Source organism: Myotis davidii, unplaced genomic scaffold (genome assembly GCF_000327345.1).
Source record: "Myotis davidii unplaced genomic scaffold, ASM32734v1 scaffold77, whole genome shotgun sequence".
Lineage (NCBI taxonomy): Eukaryota > Metazoa > Chordata > Mammalia > Chiroptera > Vespertilionidae > Myotis > Myotis davidii.
The window spans coordinates 203,940-230,363 of record NW_006289713.1 but is presented as its reverse complement, the minus strand read 5'-3'; the positions used below and the strand labels follow the sequence as shown (position 1 = coordinate 230,363).

The following is a 26,424-nucleotide window of genomic DNA, read 5'->3' as shown; positions in this document are numbered from 1 at the left end:
CCTGCTGGCCAACCTCCCATGACCCACCTCCAGCCCCAATCGGCCCCCTCACCCTGATCGGGGGCAGGGGCAGCCGGCCAACCTCCCATGCCCCCTCCCCCCCACCAGCCCTGCTCTCAATTGGCCCCCATCAGGGTGGGTGACTGGACCCCACCTGTGCATGAATTCATGCACTGGGCCTCTAGTATACATATAAGATCTTTGGTTAATCGCTTCCCACACATCCCTCATCCTTTCCCTCTCAGATTTATCAGTCTGTTTTATATTTCCATGTCTCTGATTCTTTGTTATTTATCAGTTTATATTTTTCATTAGAGTTCTTGTTCATTTATTTTAATTTTTAGATTCAGTTATTGTAGATATGTATTTATTGCCATTTTATTAAGATTTTTTTATCTTTTCTTCTTCTTCCTCCCCCTCCTCCTCCTCCTCTTCTTAAAGAATACCCTTCAACATTTCATGTAATATTGGTTTGGTGGTAATGAATTCCTTTAGCTTTTTCTTGTCTGTGAAGCTTTTTATTTTTTAAAAAATATGTTTTTATTGATTTCAGACAGGAAGGGAGAGATAGAAATATCAGTGATGAGAGAGAATCATTGATTGGCTGCCTACTGCACGCCCCCTGCTGATGATTGAGCCTGCAACCCGAGTATGTGCCCTTGACTGGAATCGAACCCAGGACCCTTTAGTCCACAAGCCAGTGCTCTATTCTCTGAGCCAAATTAGCTAGGGTTGTCTATGAAGCTTTTATCTGACCTTCAATTCTAAATGATTGTTTTGCTGAGTAGAGTAATCTTGGTTGTAGGTCCTTGCTGTTTATCACTTTGAATATTTCTTGCCACTTCCTTCTGGCCTGAATAGTTTCTGTTGAGAAATCAGCTGACAGTTGTATGAGCACTCCCTGGTAGATAACTAACTGCTTTTGTCTGGCTGCTTTTAAGATTCTCTCTTTGTTTTTAACCCTTGGCATTTTAATTATGATGTGTCTTGGTTGGGCTTCTTTGTGTTCCTCTTGTTTGGGACGCTCTGTCCTTCCTGAACTTGTAAGTCTATTTCTTTCCCAGGTAAGGGAAGTTTCCTGTCATTATTTCTTCAATAGGTTCTCAATATCTTGCTCTCTCTCTTCTCCTTCGGGCACCCCTATAATGCGAATGTTGGAACTTTGAAGTTGTCCCAGAGGCTCCTTACATGATCTTAATTTTTTTAATTCATTTTTCTTTTTGCTTTTATGATTGGGTGTTTTTTTCTTCCTCATATTCAAAATTGTTGATTTGATTCTCAGAATCCTCTACCGTTGAATCCCTGTACATTATTCTTTATTTCATTTAGCGTATGCTCACTGAGATTCTTGAAAGTCTCACTAAGTTCCTTGAGGTTCTCATTAAGCCCCTGTAAGCTTTCATTAAGATCCTTGAGTAACCTTATAACCATTGTTTTGAACTCTGTATCCAGTAGTTTGCTTGCTTTCATTTCTTTCATTTGTGACATGTTTTTTTGTCTCCACATTTTGGCTGTTTCCCGTGTTTGTTTCTATGTATTAGGTAGGGCTGTTATGTCTTCTGGATTTGGTAGAGTGGTCTTCTGTATTAGGTGTCCTGTAGAGCCCAGTGGTTCAGCCTCCACAGTCACCTGAGCTGGGCACTCTAGGTGTGCCCATTTGTGTACAGTCTTGTAGTTGAGCCTTGATTGCTGTTGATGTCACTGGGAGGAATTGACCTCCAGGCCAATTGGCTATGAGGATCACCTGCAACTACAATGGAAGAGCTGCTGTGCAAGAGACACGCCTATGGAGCAGGACTTGTTTCACTGGGGCTTTGGGGTTCACGGAGTCTTCCCTTCGAGTGTGTCACTTGTGTATGTGTAGAGTTGCAATCTGGAGTGGTCTGAAGCTATCCACCGGGTGCATTTGCTTTGGGGCCTCACAGGAGGTCGAAAGTCAGTCACTGCCTAGGGCCACCCAGCAGGAGCTACAGAGAGGTCTGCAGATAGCTGCCACTTGTATTGGGCTAAGAAATGCCCAGGCGGGGCCCAGCTATGAAGCAAGGCAGACAGATGCTACTGCCAGGTCTTGGACCTTTTATTGATAAATTTGTGGCATGCTGACATCAGCTGCTGCTTGTCTGAGAGATTTTTAGCAATGTCTGAAGCCTGAGCAAGGGTAGGTCATTTATATGGAAAAGCTTAGGTGGGGCTGGAAATTGGATGGGGCGGGGTCTTGGGGAATTACCAGGGCAGAGCGAACAGTGTGTGTGGGTCATGCTGATGGAAACTCAGATACGGCTGCCTGTTATGGGGAGGTCCCAGTGCAGGAGCAATGACCCCTGTGAGCACCTCTGTCTGGGAGAAATCTGCTCCTGAGTTCCTGCCCCTATACCAGATAGTCCAGTTCCTCCCCATATGTCCCTGGATTCCTCCAAAATCTCTGCCTGGCATTGGAGCTCAGAAGAAGCAGGACTGTGTAAGTTCTTGCACCATCCATTCAAGAGGAACACCTGGGACTCCAGCAGCCTCTGTGTCACTCAGCCACAGTCCCCGCTGGTTTTTACAGTCTGAAGTTATGGGGACTTCTCTTCCCAGCTCTATAACCCTTGACTGGAGGCTGGTGTGGGGCTTGAAACCCCTGCTTCTCATGGGAGGTCTTGGAGATGTCACTCCCAATTAAAAAAACACATACTGGTGTCGGAACAGCCCGTTCAGCGCCTCCACACCTCCTACCAATCTCATTGTGCCTTCTCCACTTCTCTACCTGTAGGACCTCCATTCAGGCAAATTTCAGGTGGTTCTGAATGATGGTTTTTTTGTATTTTAGTTGTGGAAAGTGGTGAGTACTGGGGTTTACCTATGCTGCCATTTTGGCTCTCATGATGTGTGTCACTTTAGTGCAGCGGTTCTCAACCTGTGGGTCGTGACCCCTTTGGCGGTCGAATGACCCTTTCACAGGGGTCACCTAAGACCATCCTGCATATCAGATATTTACATTATGATTCATAACAGTAGCAACATTACAGCTATGAAGTAGCAACGAAAATAATTTGGAGCAAATGGAAGCAAAAGACTTCCATCAAAAAAAAGTCCTGATCCAGACGGCTTTACAGGGAGTTTTTTTTTTTTTTATCTTTATCATTCTGATTATTACAGTTGTTCCTCTTTTTCCCCCCCATAACTCCCCTCCACCTGGTTTCCACCCCCCTCTCCGCCCTAACCTCCCCCCACCACTGTCCTCATCCATAGGTGCACAATTTTTGTCCAGTCTCTTCCTGCATCCCCCACACCCCTTTCTCCTCCAAGAATAGTCAGTCCACTCCCTTTCTATGCCCCTGATTCTATTATAATCACCAGTTTATTCTGTTTTGAGGGTTTTTTTTATGCTAAGGTGATTCTGGAGAACACACATTCTAATGATGTTCCCTACAAGTTGAAGAAGGGCTGCCAGACCCACATTGAACTTCATGTGAGCAAGAGATAAGTCTTTACTGGGTTAGGCCACTCGTTTAAGGTTCTATGACTGCAGCTTAGCTTATTTTATCCCCAGTCTAGGTAGTTCAGAACAGAACATTTAAGTATGTGTTTGGAGTTCTGAGACTCAAGATATCCAAGTTTGATTTTGACACTGTGTGGTATATGCAAGACATATAGTATCCTTGCATTTTCTCCTCCTCATCTGGAAATTGAAGGATTTAAATTAGATGATCTTGAAGGGACAGCGTCTGGATAGCAGCATTTAAGTATAGATTTTTAGTTGAATAGGAAAAGGAGACTAGGTCTAACATTAAACGTATCCTTGGGAAACTGATTTTTATGTACTTGTTTTTATTTACGAAGGAATTATATGCCTTTTGCTGTTAAATAAGAAGTTACATAGGGAAAATGGAAATGAAAGATGAAGTATGTCACATACCATATGTGTTTTAGTATATTCAGAGTTGTGCACCCATCACCACTATCCAACTTCAGAATCTTATCATCACCTCCCATAAAGAAATCCATTAACAGTTACTCCACAAATCTACTTTCTGTTTCTGTCTATTCTGGACATTTCATGTCAGTGGGATCATATCATATATGTGACTTCATGTGTCTGGCTTCTTAAGAATAGAATTACTTGCCCTGCCTGTTAGGTCAGTTGTTTATATGCCAAAGTTTCTTGTTCGATCCCCTGTCAGGACACATACAAGGAGCAACCAATGAATGTGTAAACAAGTGGAACAACAAATCTCTCTCTTTTTCCTCCCTCCATCCCTCCCCCTTGCTTGCTTGATCTCTCTTAAAAAAAAAAAAGTTAAAATAAAGAGTAGAATTGCTTGATCATATGGCATTTCTCTGTTTAACATTTTGAGGAACTGCCAGACTGCTTTTCACAGTGGCAGCATCATTTTGCATTCCCACCAGCAATATATGAAGGTTCCATTTTTTCCTATATTCTCGCCTAAACTTATCTTCTGTTTTGTTTTTATTGTAGTCATTCTAATGTTGTGTGAAATGGTGTCTTATTGTAGTTTTGATTTGTATTTCCCTAATGACTAATTGTGTTGAGCATTTTTTCATTTGCTTATCGGACAGTTTTATATGTTTGAAGAAATGTCTATTCAAATCCTTTGTCCATCTTTTAATTGGGTGTTTGTAATTTTATTGTTCAATTTTAAGAGTTCTTTATATATTCTGGATACTAGATGCTTAACAGATATATGATTTTAAGATATTTTTTTACCATTCTGTGGGTTGTCTGTTTACCTTGATAGTGAATAACCTTCCTATATAATAAAGAGCTAATATGCAAATGGTCATCGCAGCCTCACGCCATCACACAGTAACGGCTCAGACACTCAACACTGGGGAGAGAGGAATGGGGACCAGCCAGGCACAAATGAGCTTGCGAGAGAGGAATGGGGACCAGCCAGGCTACAACCCAGGAGAGGGATAAGCCACCCTCCCTGCAGTCCCGGGCACCAGTGGCTGCACCTGCTTCTGCAGCCAGGAGAGGGACAAGCTGCCTGCCCTGCGGTCCCGGGCCGGCTGGGGCTGTGGCCTGGGAGAGGGACAAGCTGTCTGTCCCGTGGTCCCGGGTGCCTGCGGCCCAGGCAAATCCACCTGCCCACAATCCCCTGTGGCTGCAGCTGGCCTGGGCAAAGCTGGCCTGAGTCCTGGGTGCCTGCAACCGTCCGGAGGAGGGAATCCTGGGTCTCAGGTGTGGGGCGAGGCAGAGTCGTTTAGGGTCTGCCGGGCTGAGGGACACCAACCCCACCCCCACCCCCACCCTACCGCTCCGGTGCACAAATTTCGTGCACTGGGCCTCTAGTTGATGTATAAGCATTTTTAATTTTTATGAAATCCAATTTATTTTTTCTTGTATTGTTTGTGCTTTAGATATCATGTCTAAGAAACCATTGCCTACTCAAAAATTTACCTGTTTTTTTTCCTAAGAGTTTACAGTTATAATGCTTATATTTAGGTTTTAGATTCATTTTGAGTTAATTTTTTGAATATATTTTATTGATTTTTTACAGAGAGGAAGGGAGAGGGATAGAAAGTTAGAAACATCGATGAGAGAGAGACATCAATCAGCTGCCTCTTGCACGCCCCCTACTGGGGATGTGCCCGCAACCCAGGTACATGCCCTTGACTGGAATCGAACCTGGGACCCTTCAGTCCACAGGCCGACGCTTTATCCACTGAGCCAAACCAGTTAGGGCTTGAGTTAATTTTTATAAGATAGAGGTCCATATTCATTATTTTGCAAGTGGATATCTAGTCCCAGCACCATTTATTGAAAAAAACTATTCTTTTCCAGTTGAATGGTGTTGGCACCCTTGCCTAAAATCAGTTGACATTAGATATTGAGTTTATTCTAAACTCTCAATTCTAAAAGTCACAAGGAGATTCTTTGCTTCACTGCGTTGCCTTTGTCAACGATCAGTTGACTATATTTATGGTGTTCTATTTATTGCTCTACAGATCTGTCTACTCCCCCCCCCCCCCACTATCTTGATTACTATAGCTTTAAGTAGGTTTTTAATCAGGACATGTAAGTCCTCTAAAATATTTTTTCAATATTTGACCATCTTGGGTCTTTTGTATTTTCATGATTTTAGGGTTAGTTTGCCCATTTCTATTTAAAAAGTTCAAATTTTTTAAATTATTGCATTGAATTTGTAGATGAATTTGGTGAAGTAGTATATTTTTAAGCATTACAAGTTTCATTTAAATAAATCTTGGGCCCTAACCAGTTTGGCTCAGTGGATAGAGAGTCGGCCTGTGGACTGAGGGGTCCCAGGTTCGATTCCAGACAAGGGCATGTACCTTGGTTGCGGGCACATCCCCAGTAGTGGGTGTGTAGGAGGCAGCTGATCGATGTTTCTCTCTCATCGATGTTTCTAACTCTCTATCTCTCTCACTTCCTCTGTTAAAAAAAATCAATAAAATATATTAAATAGATCTTGGAAATGTGTAACATAAAAAAAGAAGTTTATGATGCTTTTTTGAAAATTAGATAAGTATATTGTTCTTACTTGGCCTCTAGGACCATCTGGCAGAGTAATGGGGTGGGCTTTCAGAGCCAGAGGCACTAATGTACAACACAGAACAAAGAAGGGTTGTTCAGGGCTCCCTGTGGCCAACTCAAGACGATGGTTTCTCCTTCACAGACCACTCAGTGTTCATGTGAACAGCCGTCCTCCTTCAGCATTCCTCTGGAGCACTTCTATTGTACATCAGGGTTTATAAAGCCACATTGATTATAATGGAGCCCTTGGGTAGAGATAGATATTATGGCTTTATTGCCATGAATTGAAAGAACACTTGGGAGCATATTTCTTACAAGTAGCTGTTTGATATATTGTTTCCTGAAAAGTTTATGAGACTTTAAGAGTGAAGATTATCTTGAACACAGAGTTACAGTTGGTGGCTAGTTTAGTTTAATAGACATGCTAGCTGGGTTAAGGTTGCTATACTTTTATTGATTTCAAAAGGAGAAGATTTCAGAGAGAGAGATAGAAGCATCAGTGATGAGAGGGAATCATTGATTGGCTGCCTCTTGCACACCTCTCACTGGGGATCGAGCCCACAACATGGGCATGTGCCCTGACGGTGAATCAAACCATGACCTCCTGGTTCATAGGTCGACACTCAACCACTGAGCAACACTGGCCAGCCTAGGGTTGCTATACTTTTAGAGTATATGTTTGTATCCATAGCACTTTTCTCATCTTTTGTTGTTTAACTTACCTTTCTAAGTTCCTTATGCCATCACAGAACTATAAAGGAGTCATGGTATATTGGCCATAATGAGCAACAAAGTATGGCTTGTATTTATTTTTATCTACAAAATAAAGAAACTAGAAAGAAAGAAAAACCTAGTTATCAATAAGTAGACCAAACTATATGGAGACATCATACAAGTTGGAAGTTTAATACAGACTAAATATATTTGAACTATTGTTTGAGAGAACAGATAGTTCAGGCAAGTATGAATCCTGCTGTTAGCTGTGTGGGAATTACACTACTGATACACTAGGTATCGGTAACTACAACCAGAAATGTCCAGACATTGTTATTTGAACCTATCCAAGCCAGGGGTTCTGCAGAAGTTTCCCTTTGAACATCTGGAGGAAAAATTGGTGCCTGAGTGAGGATGAGAAGAATCCTATCTGCAAACCTCCTGCCAGCCACTCACTTCTCCAGGCTCTGTCTTTCTGTATGCTGCACTTTGGGTCAGCAGGGTATGGTGATTAGACCCTGTGCCGGCCTGCTTCAGGGCCTTTGCTATGCAGGTCCTTCACCTGATTAGCCCCACATAGCCCTTTTGCACTTGTCACAACATATCCTATAATCAAGGCCTACATCAAAGTAACATTTTCTTCATAACAGCCTTCCTGATTTCTCTCAGTCTTTGCTCATCACTCCCTTTCCCAAATCCCCTTAAAGTTTTATGGGTGCTGTACTTGTCAACATGAATTCAGGCCCTGCTCGATGGATCAGTTACTAGCCTTAGCTTTGGGGCTGTTGATGTGGAATCAAACTTTGGTTGCATTATTTTGTACTACAACTCAAGGAATTTTCTAGCAATCATGTCATAGTTCAAATCTCACTGTTGTGCCTAGTTTTGTAAGGTTCAAAATATGAGTTCTTATGCATTTGTAGTCCACCTTTGTGGATAATAGCATTTCAGAAGTTATTGTTCCAGAATTACTCATTGTCCTGTAACTTTCCTAACGTAATCTTATTTTTCCTCCTTACAGGAAATGACTTAGAGGCCTTACAATTACATCTGTGCATTCTTGCTTTGGACATTACAATTGAGGGCCAACCCAGTCTGGAAGCACCTCTTATTAATGTTACAAGGAAACGGCTACCTCAACAAACAAAAGGAAAGAAGACTTGTAATAACAAATGCCATTTTTTAAAAAACAAAAACTTGTTTTCAGAAAATATTAAAGAAAATTTGGAATTTTTTTGCATTCAAAAGAAGCTTTACAGGTAAATGGATTTGTCAGGCAGGCTCTGTCAAAATTCTGCAGGGATTTGATCTTCCTTCCTAAGGACTTGAAGTAATTCTGTATTGCTTTTTAAATTGCTGTTGATCAGCTTGTAGGTTTTTGGGTTCTAACTTTTCTGGTATATTAAAGATACATTATTATATTACATTTTTTAAAGTTATTTTTCTGCCATTGTAAATACAAGTATCAAAATATTCTTGCAGAGTAATTATAGGTGAGCATTTTTCTCAAGCATATCTTTTTATTAAGAGAGTGGAATGCTAACAGTTCTTATACAGCATTTTGGACACACTTATTTTTTGTCAGAGGTCCTGCCTATACTGAAAATATTAATTATATAAACCTGTTGTCCTTCTCACATCTATATTGGATCCCATGGTCACTTGCCTCATAGAAATGCCTTTTTTAAATCTTATATTTTCAGAACTCCACTATTTTTATACCTAGCTACAGTTTTGGGGGATAAAAGACTCAGAACCCTGACTTGCTCACAGTCACTGGGACAGTTCCCTCTCCCGCATGTATTGCTGCAGTGCCCAGGACAGTAAAATGGACTACAAGCGGCGCTTCCTGCTTGGCGGGTCCAAGCAGAAGGTGCAACAGCACCAGCAATACCCGATGCCTGAGCTGGGCCGAGCACTAAGTGCTCCCCTGGCATCTACAGCCACCACTGCCCCCCTGGGCAGTCTGACCGCTGCAGGCAGCTGCCATCATGCCATGCCCCACTCCACTCCCATTGCCGACATCCAGCAGGGCATCTCCAAGTACCTGGATGCCCTCAATGTCTTCTGCCGTGCCAGTACTTTCCTCACAGATCTCTTCAGCACTGTGTTCAGGAACTCTCACTACTCCAAGGCAGCCATGCAACTCAAAGATGTGCAGGAGCATGTCATGGAAGCAGCCAGTCGGCTGACTTCAGCCATAAAGCCCGAGATCGCCAAGATGCTGATGGAACTTAGTGCTGGGGCTGCAAACTTTACAGATCAGAAGGAATTCAGTCTCCAGGACATTGAGGTAGTGTATCTTCTGTGTCATAACTGGGTAGGAAAATGTATTTCAGAGGTAAGTGAGAATGTGGTCTTAGTTTTCCTCCAAATCATCGTAAGTAATGATGGTCTTCATCCTCTCTTTTTTCTTTTAATTTTTGTTGTTGTTGGTAATCCTCACCTGAGGATATTTTTCCATTGATTTTTAGAGAGTGGAAGGTAGAGGGAGAGACCAAGAGAGAAACATCGACATGAGAGAGATACATCTGTTGATTACCTCCCATGTGCCCAACCAGAGCCGGGGATTGAGCCTGGAACCCAGGTACATGCCCTTGATCAGAATAGAACCTGGGACCTTTCAGTCTGAGGGCTTATACTCTATCCACTGAGCCAAGCAGACGAAGGCCCCTCCCACCCTCCCTCCCTTCCTTTCTTTTTAAATATGTTTTTTATTGATTTTAGAGAGAGAGGAAGGGATTTATGAGAGAGAAACACATCTCTCTCTTTTTTTTAATTTTTTATTACAAAGGGTATTACATATGTGTCCATTTTTTTTCCCCCGCCCTAGACAGTCCCCTAGCCTCCCTTATCCCCCAGTGTCTTATGTCCATTGGTTATGCTTATATGCATGCATACAAGTCCTTTGGTTGATCTCTTACCCCCCAGAAACACATCTCTTAGTTGCCTCCTGCACGCTCCCTACTGGGAATTGAGCCTACAACTAGGCATGTGCCCTGACTGGGAATTGAACTGGTAACCTCTTGATTAATGGGTTGATGCTCAACCACTGAGCCAAACCGACTGGGTCTCTTTGTTTTAAAAAAACCCATATATATACATAGTATTGATTTCAGAAATGAAGGCACAGAGTGAGAGAGAGAGAAACATCAATGATGAGAAAGAATCATCTATTAGCTGCCTCCGGCATGCCCCACACTGGGGATTGAGCCCACAATCCAGGCATTTGCCGTGACTGGAAATCGAACCGTGCTTCCTGGTTTGTAGGTAGACGCTCAACCACTGAGAATGCTGGCCAGGCTTCATCCTCTTTCTATTGATATTCTCTCCTTATAAAAAATTTGTTGTGTGCCAGGTTCTGAATTGCTTTCATTTCAAATTAAGTAGGTTAAAAGATTATTAAACAAACAAATCAACCTATATTTATGTTCTTTAAATATTCAAATTGTAACTTAATTTCCAGATAACATACTATTAAAAGTACAGGGTAGAGACTATGATTATGAACATTATTTGTGAATTGTCATTATATAGAACCATTGCTTACTGTGGGAGGTTCCACATATGTTTAAATTATTTTTCCAGTTCTAAATTCACAGCTATTCACAATTGGATGCATTTGATTCTTATTGAATATTAGAGGCCTGGTGCAGGAAATTTGTGCACTGGTAGGGCCCCGAGGCCTGGCCGGCAACCAGGGCCAATCAGGGCCTTCCTTCCCCCAGCTGCCAGCAGCTGGCCAGGGCCTTCCTTTGTTCCGCGCCGCCCCCTGGTGGTCAGTGCACGTCATAGCAAGCGGTCGAACTCCTGATCAGTCTAACTCCTGAGGGGACAATTTGCATATTAGCCTTTTATTATATAGGATATTTCTTAGGGTCTTTGATGCTTGAAATATTTTCCGTCTCTTAAGGCTCTAAGTTATAAGATTAGACTAAAAATTTCAGAATAAAAATGACCTTTTCCTTCAGATTTATTAAACTTGATCTGTTATATTAGTGTCACTGCTAGAGTTTTTGTTTTTTTATTAATTTTTTTTTAGAGAGGAAGGGAGAGAGAGAGAAAACATCAATGTGAGAGAGAAACATTGATCAGTTGCCTCCTTTATGCTCCTGGGCCAGGATCTTATCCACAAGCCAGGTATGTGCCCTGACCAGGAAACGAACCCATGACATTTTGGTGTATGGGACAACAGCTCCAACCAACTGAGCAACACCAGCCAGGGCTAGAATTTCTTTTTTTAAGAGAGGAAGGGAGAGGAAGAGAGAGATAGAAACATCAATTATGAGAGAGAATCATTGATAGGCCGCCTCCTGCACGCCCCGCACTGGGGATCGTGCCCACAATCTGGGCATATTCCCTTGATCAGAATCGAACCCAGGACTCTACAGTCCTTAGGCCAACGCTCTATCCACTGAGCCAAATCAGGTAGGGCTGCATGACCATTTTAAACCTAAGACAAAGTACCAACCCCACTGTCTCACTCTGAAAGTGCCCAAGCATGCTTCTAATGTTCCCTTATTTATAGCCAGGTTTGGGATTGACAGATCCTGAACTGCAGTTGCCTACTTTGTGCTCTGAGGCAAGGCTGGGTATATGTGAGTCCTATCATCAGTGACTTTGCCCCTTACCTTGAGTGGTTCACCCCTCACAGTCTCACTGTTAGAGAAATGAGTTGTGATTATGGTCTGTGAGTTAAATAGTGCCTGTGACAGTTTGTTAAGGGTCCTGGAGTCAGAAGATCTGGGTTTAAAATTTAACTCTGCTTCTTACTGACTGAATGGCCTTGAGCAATGTAGCATCTCTAAGCCTCGGCTTGCCCATCTATAAAGTGGAATTACCACCCACCTTCCAGGGTTCTTGTGAAGATCAGAAGCAAGTGGTATGTGTGAAACTCTGTATCCATCGTCATCATCATTTATTATTATTATTGTTTCAAACATGGCTTGAAAGGTACTATTAGCTTTTGTCTGAAGTACAGAGCACAATATGTACAAAACCAACATCAGAGAGGAGTGTGCAAGATATTCTAACTAGAACTCTTTTAGGTGGAAAAAGTTACCATTCTCAGAACATTTGCTCTGCTTGTTTCTCTCCAGGTTCCTGAGGTAGGCACCTCCCTTCCCCCTCTGTATTTTCCCTTTTGGTGGTGTAAGGTGGCAGTAGTATTACCTCCCCGATGCAGGAACTGCTAAGACCTTTAGAGTATAAAAGCCTCAGAGAAACTTTTCCACCAGTAGTTACTGCTCTGTTTGCCTTGCATCTAGAATGGGGCCATGGGGAAAGGAGTGTGTGGGTGCATGGGGGAGTGGTTCATTGAATACACTTGTAGTAGCTGAGAACCTTTTGAACAAGCCAGCCAATTGACACTTTCCCTCACTGGATTTATAGAAAATGTGTTGTTTACATTATATAGAGAGAATTTTGTCTAAAACAGTGGTTCTCAACCTTGGCTGCACATTAGAATCACCTGGGAATCTTTTTAAAATCCTGATTTCTGGGCCTCATCCTCCGGAAAGTTTGTTTCTTTGTTACTAATGTGGTGGCCCCACCCCATAACAAAGAAACAGAATTTCCGGAGGATGAGGCCCAGAAATCAGGATTTTAAAAAGATTCCCAGGTGATTCTAATGTGCAGCCAAAGTTGAGAGCCACTGGTCTAAAATGAGAAATAGGATCTTAATTGGGTATTTCATGGGATTTCCTTTGTATAAATTTCACTAGTTTCACTAGTCAGTCCAGCTAAAATGTGAATTCAGGAAAAATATGCTTTTCTGTATTGAATTTTTTCTTTGTACAAAGCTTTGACATGCTACCCAAATGTTTTTTAGCTGTAGACTACACAGGACCAGCTCTCTGTATCTTTTCTTTTTGAGTTTAGAAGCATCTCCACCAGTGGTTTTTATGATTGTGTTAATTCCAGTGTTCCTGTAAAATGCCAGGCTAGCTGGATTGAGTGGCTGATTTCTCTTTTATTTTTGTCTACCTCAGTTTCATTTGTCCTAGAAATGTGTTATCCTAACTAAGGTTCATTTTCAATTAAAACATGTAGTTCATATTAAAGAATTATAGACAACCCTATAACTTGGTTTTCTGTTTATTAGAAAGTGACAAATGCCCACCTCTTTACAAACATGTCATTTGTCTTAAGTAGAATTACTTTTCAGTGCAAATATAAGTAAAAGAATCAGATGGACTGTGATTCACACGTTCATTCCACAGATATCCATTGCACACTTTACTTTGTGCCATGTACTCTTTGAGGCACAGGATACAGTGATGAATAAGAATTCCTCCCTTTGTATATATGGATATAAGAGGACTGCAATCTTAGATAAGACAGAAGGCATCACTGAAGAGGTGTCATTTAAGTAAAGACCTGAAGGAGATGAAGGCGTAAACCCTGTTGATAATCAGGAAAAAGAGAACACCAGGCAGAGAGAACAGCTAGTGCAAAGTTCCTGAGGCAGGAGTGACCCTGACTGTTTGAAGAGCAGCAAGGACCTATTGTGGCTGAAACAGTGAGCCCAAGGGAGAGTACTAGGGATGAGGTCAGAAGGTAAAGAGGTCAGCCTCTGCAAGTAAGGTGAAGGGAGGCCAGCAGGACAGGATCTGCTGTCCTTGTGCAGGGAGCAGTGATGCCACGTCTCCCCTTGCTGGCTGGCTTCATTTCTTGGCAGCTCCAGGCCTCTGGTGTCATGGTGGGGCCTCACTGTTGGGAATCCTTGGCCCCGGGACAGGTGCTCTGTATTCCAGAAGTCCAGGGCAGCTACAGATCTCCCAGTTTTATGTTTTTAAGGGGACTATATTTTATCTGTCAACATTTTTAGTGGCTAAGTGACACCACCTTGTAAACGGGTAGGCAGACGTTAAATCTTTATGCCTTTATTTTTAAGAATAGTTTATTGATTTTTAGAGAGAGAGGAAGGGAAATAGAACCACTGACATGGGAGTGTAATATCAACCATTTTTTAAAAAATAAATTTTTATTGATTTCAGAGAGGAAGGGAGAGTGAGAAATAGAAACATCAGTGATGTGAAAGAATCATTGATTGGCTGCCTCCTGCACGTCCCCTACTGGGGATCGAGCCCGCAAGCCAAGCATGTGCCTTTGACCAGAATTGAACCTGGGACCCTTCAGTCCGCTGGCCAACGCTCTATCCACTAAGCCAAACCTATTAGGACTAACATCAGCCTTTGATCAACTGCCTCCTGAAGCCCTCCACCGGGGTTTGAATCTGCAAACCCGGACATGTGCCCTGATTAGGAATCGAACCCGCAGCCTTTAGGTACACAGGATGATGCCCAACCTACTGAGCCACACCAGCTAGGGCAAATCAAATCGTTATGTAATTGAACCTTGGCTTCCAGTTTGATGCACTGACAGATGTCTTTTATATACTATGTGGTTACCTATGACACTGTTTGAAATAAGTTGTGAGCACTGACTGTCTTAAAGACCTTAATCCAGGTACAGTAACATTTATTTAGAATAGATATATGCCAAAAATACTGTAGAATAACAGTAATGGAAAATACTAGAAGCTCATTTCAAAATGTGATGTTCATTAACCTTCATGGAATTAAATTTTCATACTGGTTTTTGTGTGTGTGTGTGTGTGTGTGTTGTTGTTTTTTGCCTAAAAGTAACATTCAGTGTTACTTTTTCTTTTTTTAACTAGTAGATCTTCCATAACAGATTATGGAGTAAATATTTCCTAACTGCATGAAAATCCAAATTGCTGCTATTAATCAGAAACTGTAGTTCACTTTGTAAAAGTGAACTTGTATGAATCTATTTTCAGGCTGTTGCTAATTTCTAGTCACTCTTTTTGGCTTATTCTTTTATTGAGGTGAATCTTCTATTACCTAAATTGTCTTCAGATTTTAGCCTTTATAACAGTGGTTCTCAACCTAGGCTGCACATTAGAATCACCTGGGAATCTTTTTAAAATCCTGATTTCTGGGCCTCATCCTCCAGAAATTCTGTTTCTTTGTTATGGGGTGAGGTCACAACATTTGTAACAAATAAACAGAATTTCAGGAGGATGAGGCCCAGAAATCAGGATTTTAAAAAGATTCCCAGGTGATTCTAATGTGCAGCCATGGTTGAGAACCACTGCAGAACTTATAGCTAATTGAGTAGTTGGCATTTGAGTGAGTCTCTAAATTTAATTGTGAACAACAAACAAGATTTACTGTCTGACCAGCACATTCTATGTGGGTAGAAGCCAGTGAAGCCAGAGGGCATATGACACTCTGGGGAGACTGGACCCTTTGACGTTGATTTGTCAAGACACACTGTGCAACCAATTTATTACCCTGAAAAATCACTAATATAAAGGAGAAACATAAGAAATTAAGCAAATTTCCCTGCCTCTCTGGTACAGACTGTTTTTCAGGGTAAACAGCCCTAATGGATAAGATTTTTCTAGTACTTATAATATACTGTAGTATATTCTACAGTATACAATATGTATATGGTATATAGAATATACTATAATAAGGCACACAGAGTAATACTGAGATTCTTCTATTTAGAAGTAGAGGATAAAACCATTTGGTGAAAGGTCCTAGGGGGAACTTCATAAGGGAGGGATCAGCCCTTTCCCAGCCAAATCCATTTGTCAGCTTCAGCATTACTGAATATGATATAACCAGGTGATCATGTCCTCTGATAAGAACCACATGGCATCACCCCCCCATAATATATTCTTTTTTAAAAAAAATATATTTTATTGATTTTTAACAGAGAGGAAGGGAGAAGGATAGAGAGAAACATCGATCAGCTGCCTCCTGCACACCCCCCACTGGGGATGTGCCAGCAACCAAGGGACATGCCCTTGACCAGAATCAAACCTGGGACCCTTGAGTCCGCAGGCCGACGCTCTATCCACTGAGCCAAACCAGTTAGGGCCATAATATATTCTTGTACTTCTCCCCTCCCCGCAAGGGAGAAAAACAAACTAATGAAGCCTCTAGAATGAATTCCCAGTCTACAGGAAATGTGAGACATAGTGGAACAAGTTATACAATACCACAAGGAAGCAATCAGATAAATCCAGAATGTGGCATATTCTTCAGGCAGTTGACCTGATTTGTTCAACAAGTCGAGTACCTTAAAAAAAAATTAGGTAGAAGGTACCTGAATTAAGAGTTAGGTTGACTCCCTTACTACAAACTTCATTTTCCCTTATTGTTGACCTGGGAAGAGGAAAGATGATAGTATTGGATTTGGATTTGTTTTGGGTAGATAAAGGAGGGGACCCAGCCCTCATTTGAGACACAAAAGAACTGCTTCAAGGACGTGGGACGAGTGGGTCAGCTGGTGAAGGCAGATGGTGAGTAGCAAAGATGCAGATTTCGGGTGGACAGCTTGAACAAACTGAAGAACCTATGCAGCAAGACAATTGGAGAGAAAATGAAGAAAAAAGAGCTAGTGGGAGATGAGTCCATTCTGGAGAATGTGTTAAATCTCGATGACCTCACCTCAGACAGTTTAGCTAACGTGAAAGTGTCACAGATCAAAAAATTTGAACTCCTCATTGACGAAGTCATCCTGAGTGTGATGCCAAGCAATTAAAGCTGGAGAAGAGCAGTTTGAGAACCTCTGAGAGATCGGGAACCTTTTGCATCCCTCTGTGCCCATCAGTAACGAGGATGCGGACAACAAAGTAGAGAGGATTTGGGGTGATTATAATGTCAGGAAGAAGTACTCGCAAATGGACCTGGTGGTGATGGTTGGCTTTGAAGGCAAAAAAGGGGTAATGATGGCTGGGAGTCGAGGGGACCTGGTGTTCCTGGAACAGGCACTCATCCAGTATGCCCTTCTCACTTTGGGAAGTCAGGGGTACACTCCCATTTATACCCCGTTTTTCATGAGGAAAGAGGTCATGCAAGAGGTGGCACAACTCATCCAGTTTGATGAAGAACTTTGTAAGGTGATTGGCAAAGGCAGTGAAAAGTCTGATGGCAACTCCTGTGATGAGAAATACTTGATTGCCATCTCCGAGCAGCCCATCGCTGCTCTCCACCGGCATGAGTGGCTATAGTTAGAGGATTTGCCCATCAGGTATGCTGTTCTATCTACCTGCTTTCGCCAGGAGGCGGGCTTCCTTAGCTATGACACCCATGGCATCTTTCGAGTCCATCAGTTTGAGAAGATTGAACAGTTTGTCCACTCATCACTACATGACAAGAAGTCATGGGAGATGTTTGAAGAGTTGATCACCACCACAGAGGAATTCTGCCAGTCTTCAGGGATCCTGCACCACATCGTGAGTATTATCACAGGTTTTTGAGTCACACTGCCACTATGAAACTTGACCTGGAGGCTTACTTTCCAGACTTGGGAGCCTTCTGTGAATTGGTCTCTTGTTCTAACTGCACAGACTGTCAGGTTCACCGCCATGAATCCAATATAGGCAAACCAAGGAGACGATGGACAAGGTGGAGTTTGTCCATAAGCTGAATGCTAGCATGTGTGCCACTATCCACACCACCTGCGCCATCCTGGAGAACTGCCAGATGGAGAAGGGCATCATTGTGCCTGAGAAGTTGAAGGAGTTTATGCCACCAGGTCTCTTAAGAACTGATTCTCTTTGTGAAGCCAGCACCCATTCACCAGGAGTCATCAAAGAAGCAGAAGCAGCAGCATGAGGGCAGCAAAAAGAAAGGGGCAGCAAGAGATGTCACCCTGGAGAGCTAGCTGCAGAACATGGAGGTCACCGATTCCTGAATATTCCTTCTCCCAGTTTTGTCAGCTGGGATCCCAGAGCCTGCCTACGAGCAGGGAAGCCAGACACATACCCACTCATCGCCTATCCCATCTGGCTGCATTGCTAACACTGGAACGATCTGCTATTTACAACACAGTGTAACTGTTTGCATGGGCCTAGGACTGAGGACTGAAGAAACCATGTAATGAAGCCTCTCTGAGGGAAGGCTAGGACTTGCCTGCAGTCTTCCACCTGGGGCTCAGACCCTATCTCACAGTTCTACCTGGAACCACACTCACTTTTGCTTTTTCCTCCTAGAGAAAATTGTTCCATCTAGCAGGTAAAAAAAAAAAAAAAAAAAGAATTAGAAGATATAAAAACCAAATAAGTCCTAGCCAGTTTGGTTCAAAGGGTAAGAGTGTTGGCTTGGCCTGTGGACTAAAAGGTCCTAGGTTCGATTCTGGTCAAGGGCACGTACCTCAATTGCAGGCTCGAACCCTGGCCCTGGTTGTGGCCGTGCAGGAGGCAACTAATCGATGTGTGTCTCTCACATCGATGCTTCTCTCTCCCTCTCCCCCCCTCTTCTCCCTCTCTCCTCCCTCTCTCTAAAAAATCAATGGGAAAAAATATCCTTTGGTGAGGATTGGCAAAAAAATAAAATAAAATGAGCCTTTTGGGATTGAGAAACCAAAAAAAAAAAATTTAAAAAAATAACTTAGGAAGTTTGAACATGTACTAGGTCTTGGTTGATTGGATTTGCTTCAGAACATTTCAGCAAAAGTGGAGTTGGGCAGAAGGATTTTTAAAAAATGGCATGGCGCCCAGCTGGCATATCTCAGGGGTTGAGCATGGATGAACCAGGAGGTTATGGTTCAATTCCTGGTCAGATATATATATTAAATGACACAATGGCCCTAACCAGTTTGGTTCAATGGGTAGAATGCTGGCCTGTGGACTGAAGAGTATTGGGTTTGATTTCAGTCAAGAGCACATGCCTGGGTTGTGGGCTCAATGCCCAAATTGGGGTGTGCAGGAGGCAGCCGATCAGTGATTCTCTCCTATCATTGATATTTCTATTTCTCCCTCCCTCTCCCTTCCTCTCTGAAATCAATAAAAATACACTTTTTTTTAAAGTAAGGCCTTTGGGATTAGACACTTAAAAAATAATTTAAAAAATGACACAATGTTGGTAGTTATTGAAGCTTTTTTGATGGATATATAGGGGTTTGTTATACTCTGCTTTTGCGTATATTTGGACATTTTTCAAATTTAAACAAAGGAAGAGAGAAATGTATGACTACCTGATAGGAATAATGTATCAGGAATACCCAATAAGAGATTCCATTTCATGGAGGGATTTGTGCATGTGAAGTGATCTTCTAACAGAAAAGGGGGGAGTGTTTAGGAAAACTTCATTTTCTGTCTGCTCACAGAATGCTTTATTTCACTCTGGCACTTCTGATTACCAAATGTGTGGTGGTTTCCCCACACCAGGCATTTCTGACACTATTTATCTGGAGTTAGAATCAGATCTCACAGATTAAGGGCTCACTCCCACAAGACTGCACCTCCTCCCCTTTAGATGTCAATCAGAAGCCCAGGGTGTTGTTACCTGTCCTTGCAGACTGGTTATAAATCAGAGATTCACATTATTGATTTGCTAGAGCAGCTCACAGAACTCAGAAAACTATTTTCCTTACTAGATTATAAAAGAATATAACTCAGGAGCAGCCAAATGGAAGACATGCATAGGACAAGGTATGTAGGAAGATATGTGGGACTTCCGTGCACTTTCCAGGCATGCCACCCTCCTAGCACTTCCATATGTTCACCACCTTGGACATTTTCTGAACCCCTTCCTTTGGGTCATTGGACTTTTTGGGGGCTTCATTATAGAGGTGTGATTTGATTAAATTATTGTCCGTGGATTATTGATTCTACCTCCAGCCCCTTCTCCCCAGAAGCAGAGGGCTGAAAGTTCCAAACCTCTAACCTGTTGGTTGGTTCCCCTTGCAACAAGCCTCCATCCTTAGGGACTTTCCAGAAACCATCCACATAAACTCAGGTTTGGATAAAAGGTGTTACGAATACTTTATCTCTCTTGTTACTTAGAAAATTCCAAGGGTTTTAAGCAGCTGTGTGCTAGGAACCTTGGAAGTAGACCAAATATATAAATTTCTTACTATAAATCACAATATTGCAGGGAGTATTATTAAGATATAGTGATGAGTAGAGAGCAGAAAAATGAAGAAAATAGAAGTGACTTGAGGAAGAAAATGAGAACAGAGAGAAGACCCATCTGAAGACAAGACCCCAGCATCAGGTGTAGGAGTCAAGGAAAGAATGGGTGTGCTCCTAATTTTGGTGACTAAATTGACAATGTTGCTTTCTTTTAGGAGAATGATTTAATATTTCATAGTTGCTAAAAAGATTTGAGCAGACACTAGTGAAAAATTAGGTTTGGTGGGCAAATTAGAAGGAAACAAAAGATTTCATGGAATGTAATTCTATGTAGAACTAGTTTTCCTGAATTATTTTTTAAAACGTTTAATTAATTTCAGAGGAAGGGAGAAGGAGAGAGAGAGAAATATCAATGATGAGAGAGTATCATTGATCAGCTGCCTTCTGCATGCCCCCTACTGGGGATTGAGCCCACAACCAGGGCATGTGCCCTTGACCGGAATCGAACCTGGGACCCTTGAGTCTGCAGGCTGACACTCTATCCACTGAGCCAAACCAGCTAGGGCCTGAATTATTTCTTATTTATTCTAAAGGCCCAGTGCACGAAATTTGTGCACGGTTAGGGTCCCTAGCGGCTCCTGGTGGCGGGCACCTCCCTTCCCCTGCCCACCTGCTGCAGCCACCAACCCCGCCCCCTGGTCAAACTCCTGGTTGCACTCCTGGTCGAGGGGACAATTTGCATACTAGGCTTTTATTATATAGGATTTTTATGGTTGCTGGTCAGCTTGTTAGATTTCACAGGGTTGTTTTTGCAGCCTCTCTCATCTTTACAAATCAGGAATGTGAGTGTTTGAGAAATGGCATTTGCCTAAAATCCTGCTGGGACCATCATACACAGGCGTTGTGTCCTGAACCTGTTCGCTGCTCAGGCCAGTCCAGTCTTTCTGCAGAGGGGGTTGTTTGCAGTGTCCATCCCTCCATGAGACTGGGCTTTCTGGCCTCTAACTAGTCCTGAAATGTTCAGAGCCAGGAAAATAGAAATATGCTGATGTTGTGGAACCCCTGTGAGTCCTTGGTCACTACAAGACCCCTCCTGAGGTCCCACTAGCTCCGGCGCAAGCCCCAGTTGCCTGGCCTGCTTTCCTGTTCACCTCGCTGCTACCACTGGGGTAAAATACAGACAAGCTGGCTGTACACTGGCAAAGATGAGTGAGGACGATCTAAAGTGCTCCCGGCTTGGTGGGCAAGACAGATAAATAAGTAGACTGTGACACTAGGTATGATGAGTGCTGTGATGCATTGGAAAATAGCCTCAAGCCTGACCCAGCTCCCTGTGATAGGACTCAGCCCCCATACCAGAATCTCCTAACTACCTGGTGAATGAGGACAGGGCAGGCCCTGGTAAGAATTTAGATTTTATACAGAACGAGATGGGATTTTTTAAAAGGGGGATTTTGAGCAAGAGACTAATACTTAAGTTGATTTAAAAAATCACTGTGGCCACAAGTGAGAGAAACCAAACTCAAAATACCTTAATAACAAGAAAAGCAAAAAGAAGCTAATAGTCATATAGTACTTACATCATGTTCTGTTCTGAGACTCTACACAGTTTTGAATTTTTGTTAAATTTATTGGGGTGTCTTTGGTTAAGATTATATAGGTTTCAAGTGTACAATTCTACATTATATCGTCTGTATAATTGTGTGTTCACCACCCAAAGCCAAGTCTCCTTCCATCACCATGTATCTTTTTCAGTTGTTAATCCTCACCATAGGATACTTTTTCGAATTATTTTTTTAGAGTGGGAAGGAGGGGGAGAGAGAGAAATATCAATGTGAGAGAGACACATTGATTGGTTGCCTCCTGCATGCACCCCAACCAGGTTCCGGGATGAGTGTGCAACCGAGGTATGTGCCTTTGACTGGAATCGAATCCTTCAGTCTTGCAGCTGATGCTCTATGCCAGCGGTTCTCAACCTGTGGGTTCCGACCCCTTTGACGGTCAAACGACCCTTTCACAGGGGTCACCTAAGACTATCCTGCATATCAGATACTTACATTATGATTCATAACAGTTGCAACATTGCAGTTATGAAGTAGCAACAAAAATAAGTTTATGGTTGGGAACTGTATTTAAAGGGCCAGAAGGTTGAGAACCACTGCTCTATGCACTGAACCAAACCAGCTAGGGCCCATCACCATATTTTGATGAGATTATACACATTAACATACTGAATTCTATTAATAACCTTATGAGTTAGGTACTATTCATATTCCTATTTTGTTGATGTGGAGACTGAGGTATGGAGAAATTAAGCAATTTATCAAAAGTCTCATGGCAGATCTAGACTTTAGACCCAGGCAATCTGGCTTACAGGATACAAACTCTTGACTGTAGCACTGTAGCACCTCTTAGCAAAACAATGTGCTAGTATAGTAGTCCCCTTTATACATGATTTCACTTTCCACAATTTCAGTTACCTTTGGTCCAAAATATTACATGGGAAATAAAAAAATTCACAAGTTTTAAATTGCACATCATTCTGAGTGATCTGATGAAATCTCCTGCCTTCTTGCTCCATCCTGTCTGGTATGTGAATCATCCCTTTGTCCAGAGTATCCACACTTTATATGCTACCTGCCCATTAATCACTTAGTAAGCATCTTGGTTATCAGATGGAGTGTGTGGTCTCACAGAGCTTTTGTTTAAGTCACTCTTATAATACTACATAATGGCCCCAAAGCACAAGACGGTGGTGCTGGCAATTCGGGTATGCCAAAGAGACGCCATAAAGTGCTTGTTTGTGAGAATGTCCATTTTAGCTAAGTCCCGATGCCTGTGTCATTCGCCTCACTTCATCTTCTCATACAGGTATTTTATCATCTCACATAAGAAGAAGAAAGGTGAGTTCAGTGCAGTGAGATACTGTGAGAGAGACCACATTCACCTAAATTTTATTACAGTTACTATTATTATAATTGTTCTGTTTTATTAAGTTAATCTCTTACTATGTCTAAGTTATAAATTAAACTTTATCATAGGTATAATGTATAGGAAAAAAACAGTGTAAATAGGATTCAGTACTATCTGCGGTTTCAGGCTTCTACTAGGGGATCTTAGAACTATCCCCTGTGGATAAAGGGGGGACTGTTGTATTTACCTGTGAAACTAAAGAAAGTAAGTTCTTTGTTTGTCGTTGCATCTGGGGCCTCACTCAGTACTGCACAGACTCAGCCTTGGTCTCTTCTCTCTGCCTTCATTTCCAGGCAGACTTGTCTCCATGGCAGAGTCCCCAACAACTCAGCAGAAAGAGCACCTCTGCTTTTCCGGAGATTCTGACAAAAGTTCCAAACTAATGTGGTTGGCTTGGCTTAGGTCACTTCCTTATCTTTGGACCCTGTGGCCCGAAGGGTGAAATTAACCCACTCATGGGCCACTCCTGGGGCTGGGTTACAGTCAGAGCAGTGACAGAATGATTTCCTGAGGGGCTGCATTCAAAGCAACAAGGATTCGATGTGGGGAGGCACACTGCAAATGCCAGCTGGCGAGGGTTAGAGGATGAGAAACATAGTTAGGACCTGGGTACATTTGGCTAAGTTGTTTGTTTTTAGGATTTTAGCAGTTTATTAGGTTTTTCTGTGAAACTTCTGTAATGTCTCTTAGTAAAATTCCAGTTTTCTTTCTAGTGAGTGTGTATTCTTAAAATTATTAAGTCATTTATACTTTAGGTGCTGTAATGAATGAAATAATATTTAAACGTTTTTTCTATAATATAAAAATATTACAGATTTTTATTATTTTATCTTTTCTCCTGCTATGTGACTGAAGTCAATAATTCTAATGTCTCTTTTCATTTATTGATTATTTTTTTGGTATATGTAGTTAAGTCATCTGCATATGTCTATTCCCTTCCAGTAGTTATATATCTTGTTGTGTTGGCCATAAGTTTTAATATTTAGGCATACCTCATTTTGTGCTTTGCAAATATTGCTTCTTTTTTTTTTTTTTTTTACAAATTGGAGGTAAGACTCTCCATCATCAAAAAGATTATGACTTGCAGAAGACTTAGGTGATATCTAGCAATTTTTGGTGATAAGGTGTCTTTAAAATTAAGGTGTGTGTGTTCACTTTGGCAGCATATAAAGGTATGTACATTTTTTTAGACATAATGCTAATGCACACTTAATAGGCTTCAGTATAGTGTAAACATAACTTTTATATGCACTGGGATACCAAAAAATTCATGCGACTCAGAATGGTTTGAAGGAGGAATATGATAGAGTGAAAAATATTGCATATGAGGAAATCAGAATTTCACTGACTCACTGTGTGTTTTGGGAACAATTTTTATCATCTTTTAGGTCCTTAGTTTCTTTCTTGACTTCTGACGGATACCTTTCCCCTCCCCAGTACTTAACACATATACACCCATGGTGGGGTGATGTTTCTTCATAAAGTATGGAACATTAGGTAACCAGACTCAGGCCTCAGGTCATGAAAGGCCTAAGTTTGCAGGAGCACAAAGCTCTTAGATTTATCTGATTTTTTATTCTAATTTTTTTGAGAAGGTGGAGTCTAGATATTTCTCTTCTTTGTAGTGCTTCCAGTTGTATTTTACTCCTACAGCAAAATAGATACCTGGATGCTCAAAAGCTTTCCTCTGCTGCCACATTCACGCTTTTATGCAGTTACTGGTGTCTCAGAAGTCCAAGGAGGAAGGGACTACTCTGCTTTTTTTTTTTAACAATAAAGATTTCAAAATTATTCAAAATACTGTGATCTAAGTGATTGTGGTGGCTGCATCTCCCAACCAGTGCTCCCGACAACATGCAACAAAGGATTCTCTGACCTCAAATGACAATAGTGCTAAAGTTGAGAAACCCTGAAATAGTGGGAATTGCTTGTACAGAAGTCTTGAGATCGGAGCTGTTCTTAAAATTATTGAGAAAAGCAAGAAGGCCAGTGTGGCAAGAGCAGAGAGAGGAGGGATAGGAATAAATTTGGAGAATAGTAAGGGGCCTGACAGTGTAGGGTACTGTAGGACACAATGAGGAATTTGGATTTTATTCTGATTGTAATAGAAAGGCATCGGAAGATTTTGAGCAGGGGAGTGAAATAATCTGATTTCTGTTATATAAGGCTTCCTGTGTGGAAAGTAGCCTCTAGGGAAGAGAAGAGCGAGAACTCGTTTTCGGGGGCGGGGGGGGGGGGAGAGAAAGAGAGAGAGAGAGAGGTCAAAGATGACTCCAAAGTTTATGACATGAACACCTGGATCACTGGTAGTGCTATATCAGTGATGGCGAACTTATGACACGCGTGTCAGAGGTGACGCGCGAACTCATTTTTTTGGTTGATTTTTCTTTGTTAAAGGGCATTTAAATGTACAGAATAAATATCAAAAATATAAGTCTTTGTTTTACTATGGTTGCAAATATCAAAAAATTTCTATATGTGACACAGCACCAGAGTTAAGTTAGGGTTTTTCAAAATGCTGACACGCCGAGCTCAAAAGGTTTGCCATCACTGCTATATACTGAGATGGGGAGCAGTGGAGAAGGGTAGTCTAGAATAATAAGTCTGCAGTGCCTTTTAGACATCCAAGAGGTGATGTCAAATAGATAATTGAATATACAGTTTTGGAGTTCGGGACTGAGGTCCAGACTGGAGATGTGAATTTGAGAACCATCAGTTAGTAGATAGTATTTAAAGCTCTAAAACAATCCTGGATGAGGTCATCAAGAAAGTGAATGTAGCTAGAAAAACAAAGGGGGAATCTAGGACCAGTGAGTCCTGGGGCTCATTTAGAGGTCAGGAAATGAATAGGAAGCAGCCAAGGAAGGTGCAGAAAGAACAGCCAAAGAGGGAAGAAGAAAGTGGAGCAAGTGCAGTGTCTTAGAAGCCCAGAGAAGCAAGTGTTTCAGATGCTGCTGAGAGGAGATGTGAGACCCTTCCCTACCTCAGCCCAAGACTTGCCACAGTTATCACCAATTGGATTACCATGTGAATAAAAGTGGTGGGAGTATCCCAGTCAAATGGGGATGGTGATTTGTATTCAATGAAGTAACACCTGAGAGGCATCTAGTGGCATATCACCTAAGATGCAGAGAGAGTGCTCGCTTCGTCAGCACATATACTAAAATTGGAACGATACAGAGAAGATTAGCATGGCCCCTGCGCAAGGATGACATGCAAATTCGTGAGGCGTTCCATATTTTTAGATACATGCAAAAAAATGAAACTAGACCACCAACTTACACCATACACAAAAATAAACTCAAAATGGATAAAGGACTTCAATGTAAGACGGGAAACC

The 26,424-nt window shown here is 41.9% G+C and overlaps 1 protein-coding gene and 1 pseudogene across 3 annotated transcripts in view; both read left to right on the top strand.

Annotated features, from left to right (window-relative positions):
- The window catches only part of KIAA0355 (KIAA0355 ortholog), an 85,430-nt gene that overhangs the window by 18,335 nt on the left and 40,671 nt on the right, over positions 1 to 26,424 (top strand). Inside the window, exons 2-3 of one of the 3 annotated variants that reach the window (XM_015562939.1) lie at positions 8,235 to 8,472; positions 8,917 to 9,506. In XM_015562939.1, coding sequence (XP_015418425.1) covers positions 9,012 to 9,506 — 495 coding nt within the window. In that variant the 5' untranslated portion in view covers positions 8,235 to 8,472; positions 8,917 to 9,011. Of the gene's footprint in view, positions 1 to 7,229; positions 7,293 to 8,234; positions 9,507 to 26,424 lie in introns of those variants that run through there. The other 2 variants (XM_006762163.2, XM_015562938.1) reach the window with 2 other exon arrangements.
- LOC102751709 lies at positions 16,143 to 18,269 on the top strand (annotated as a pseudogene).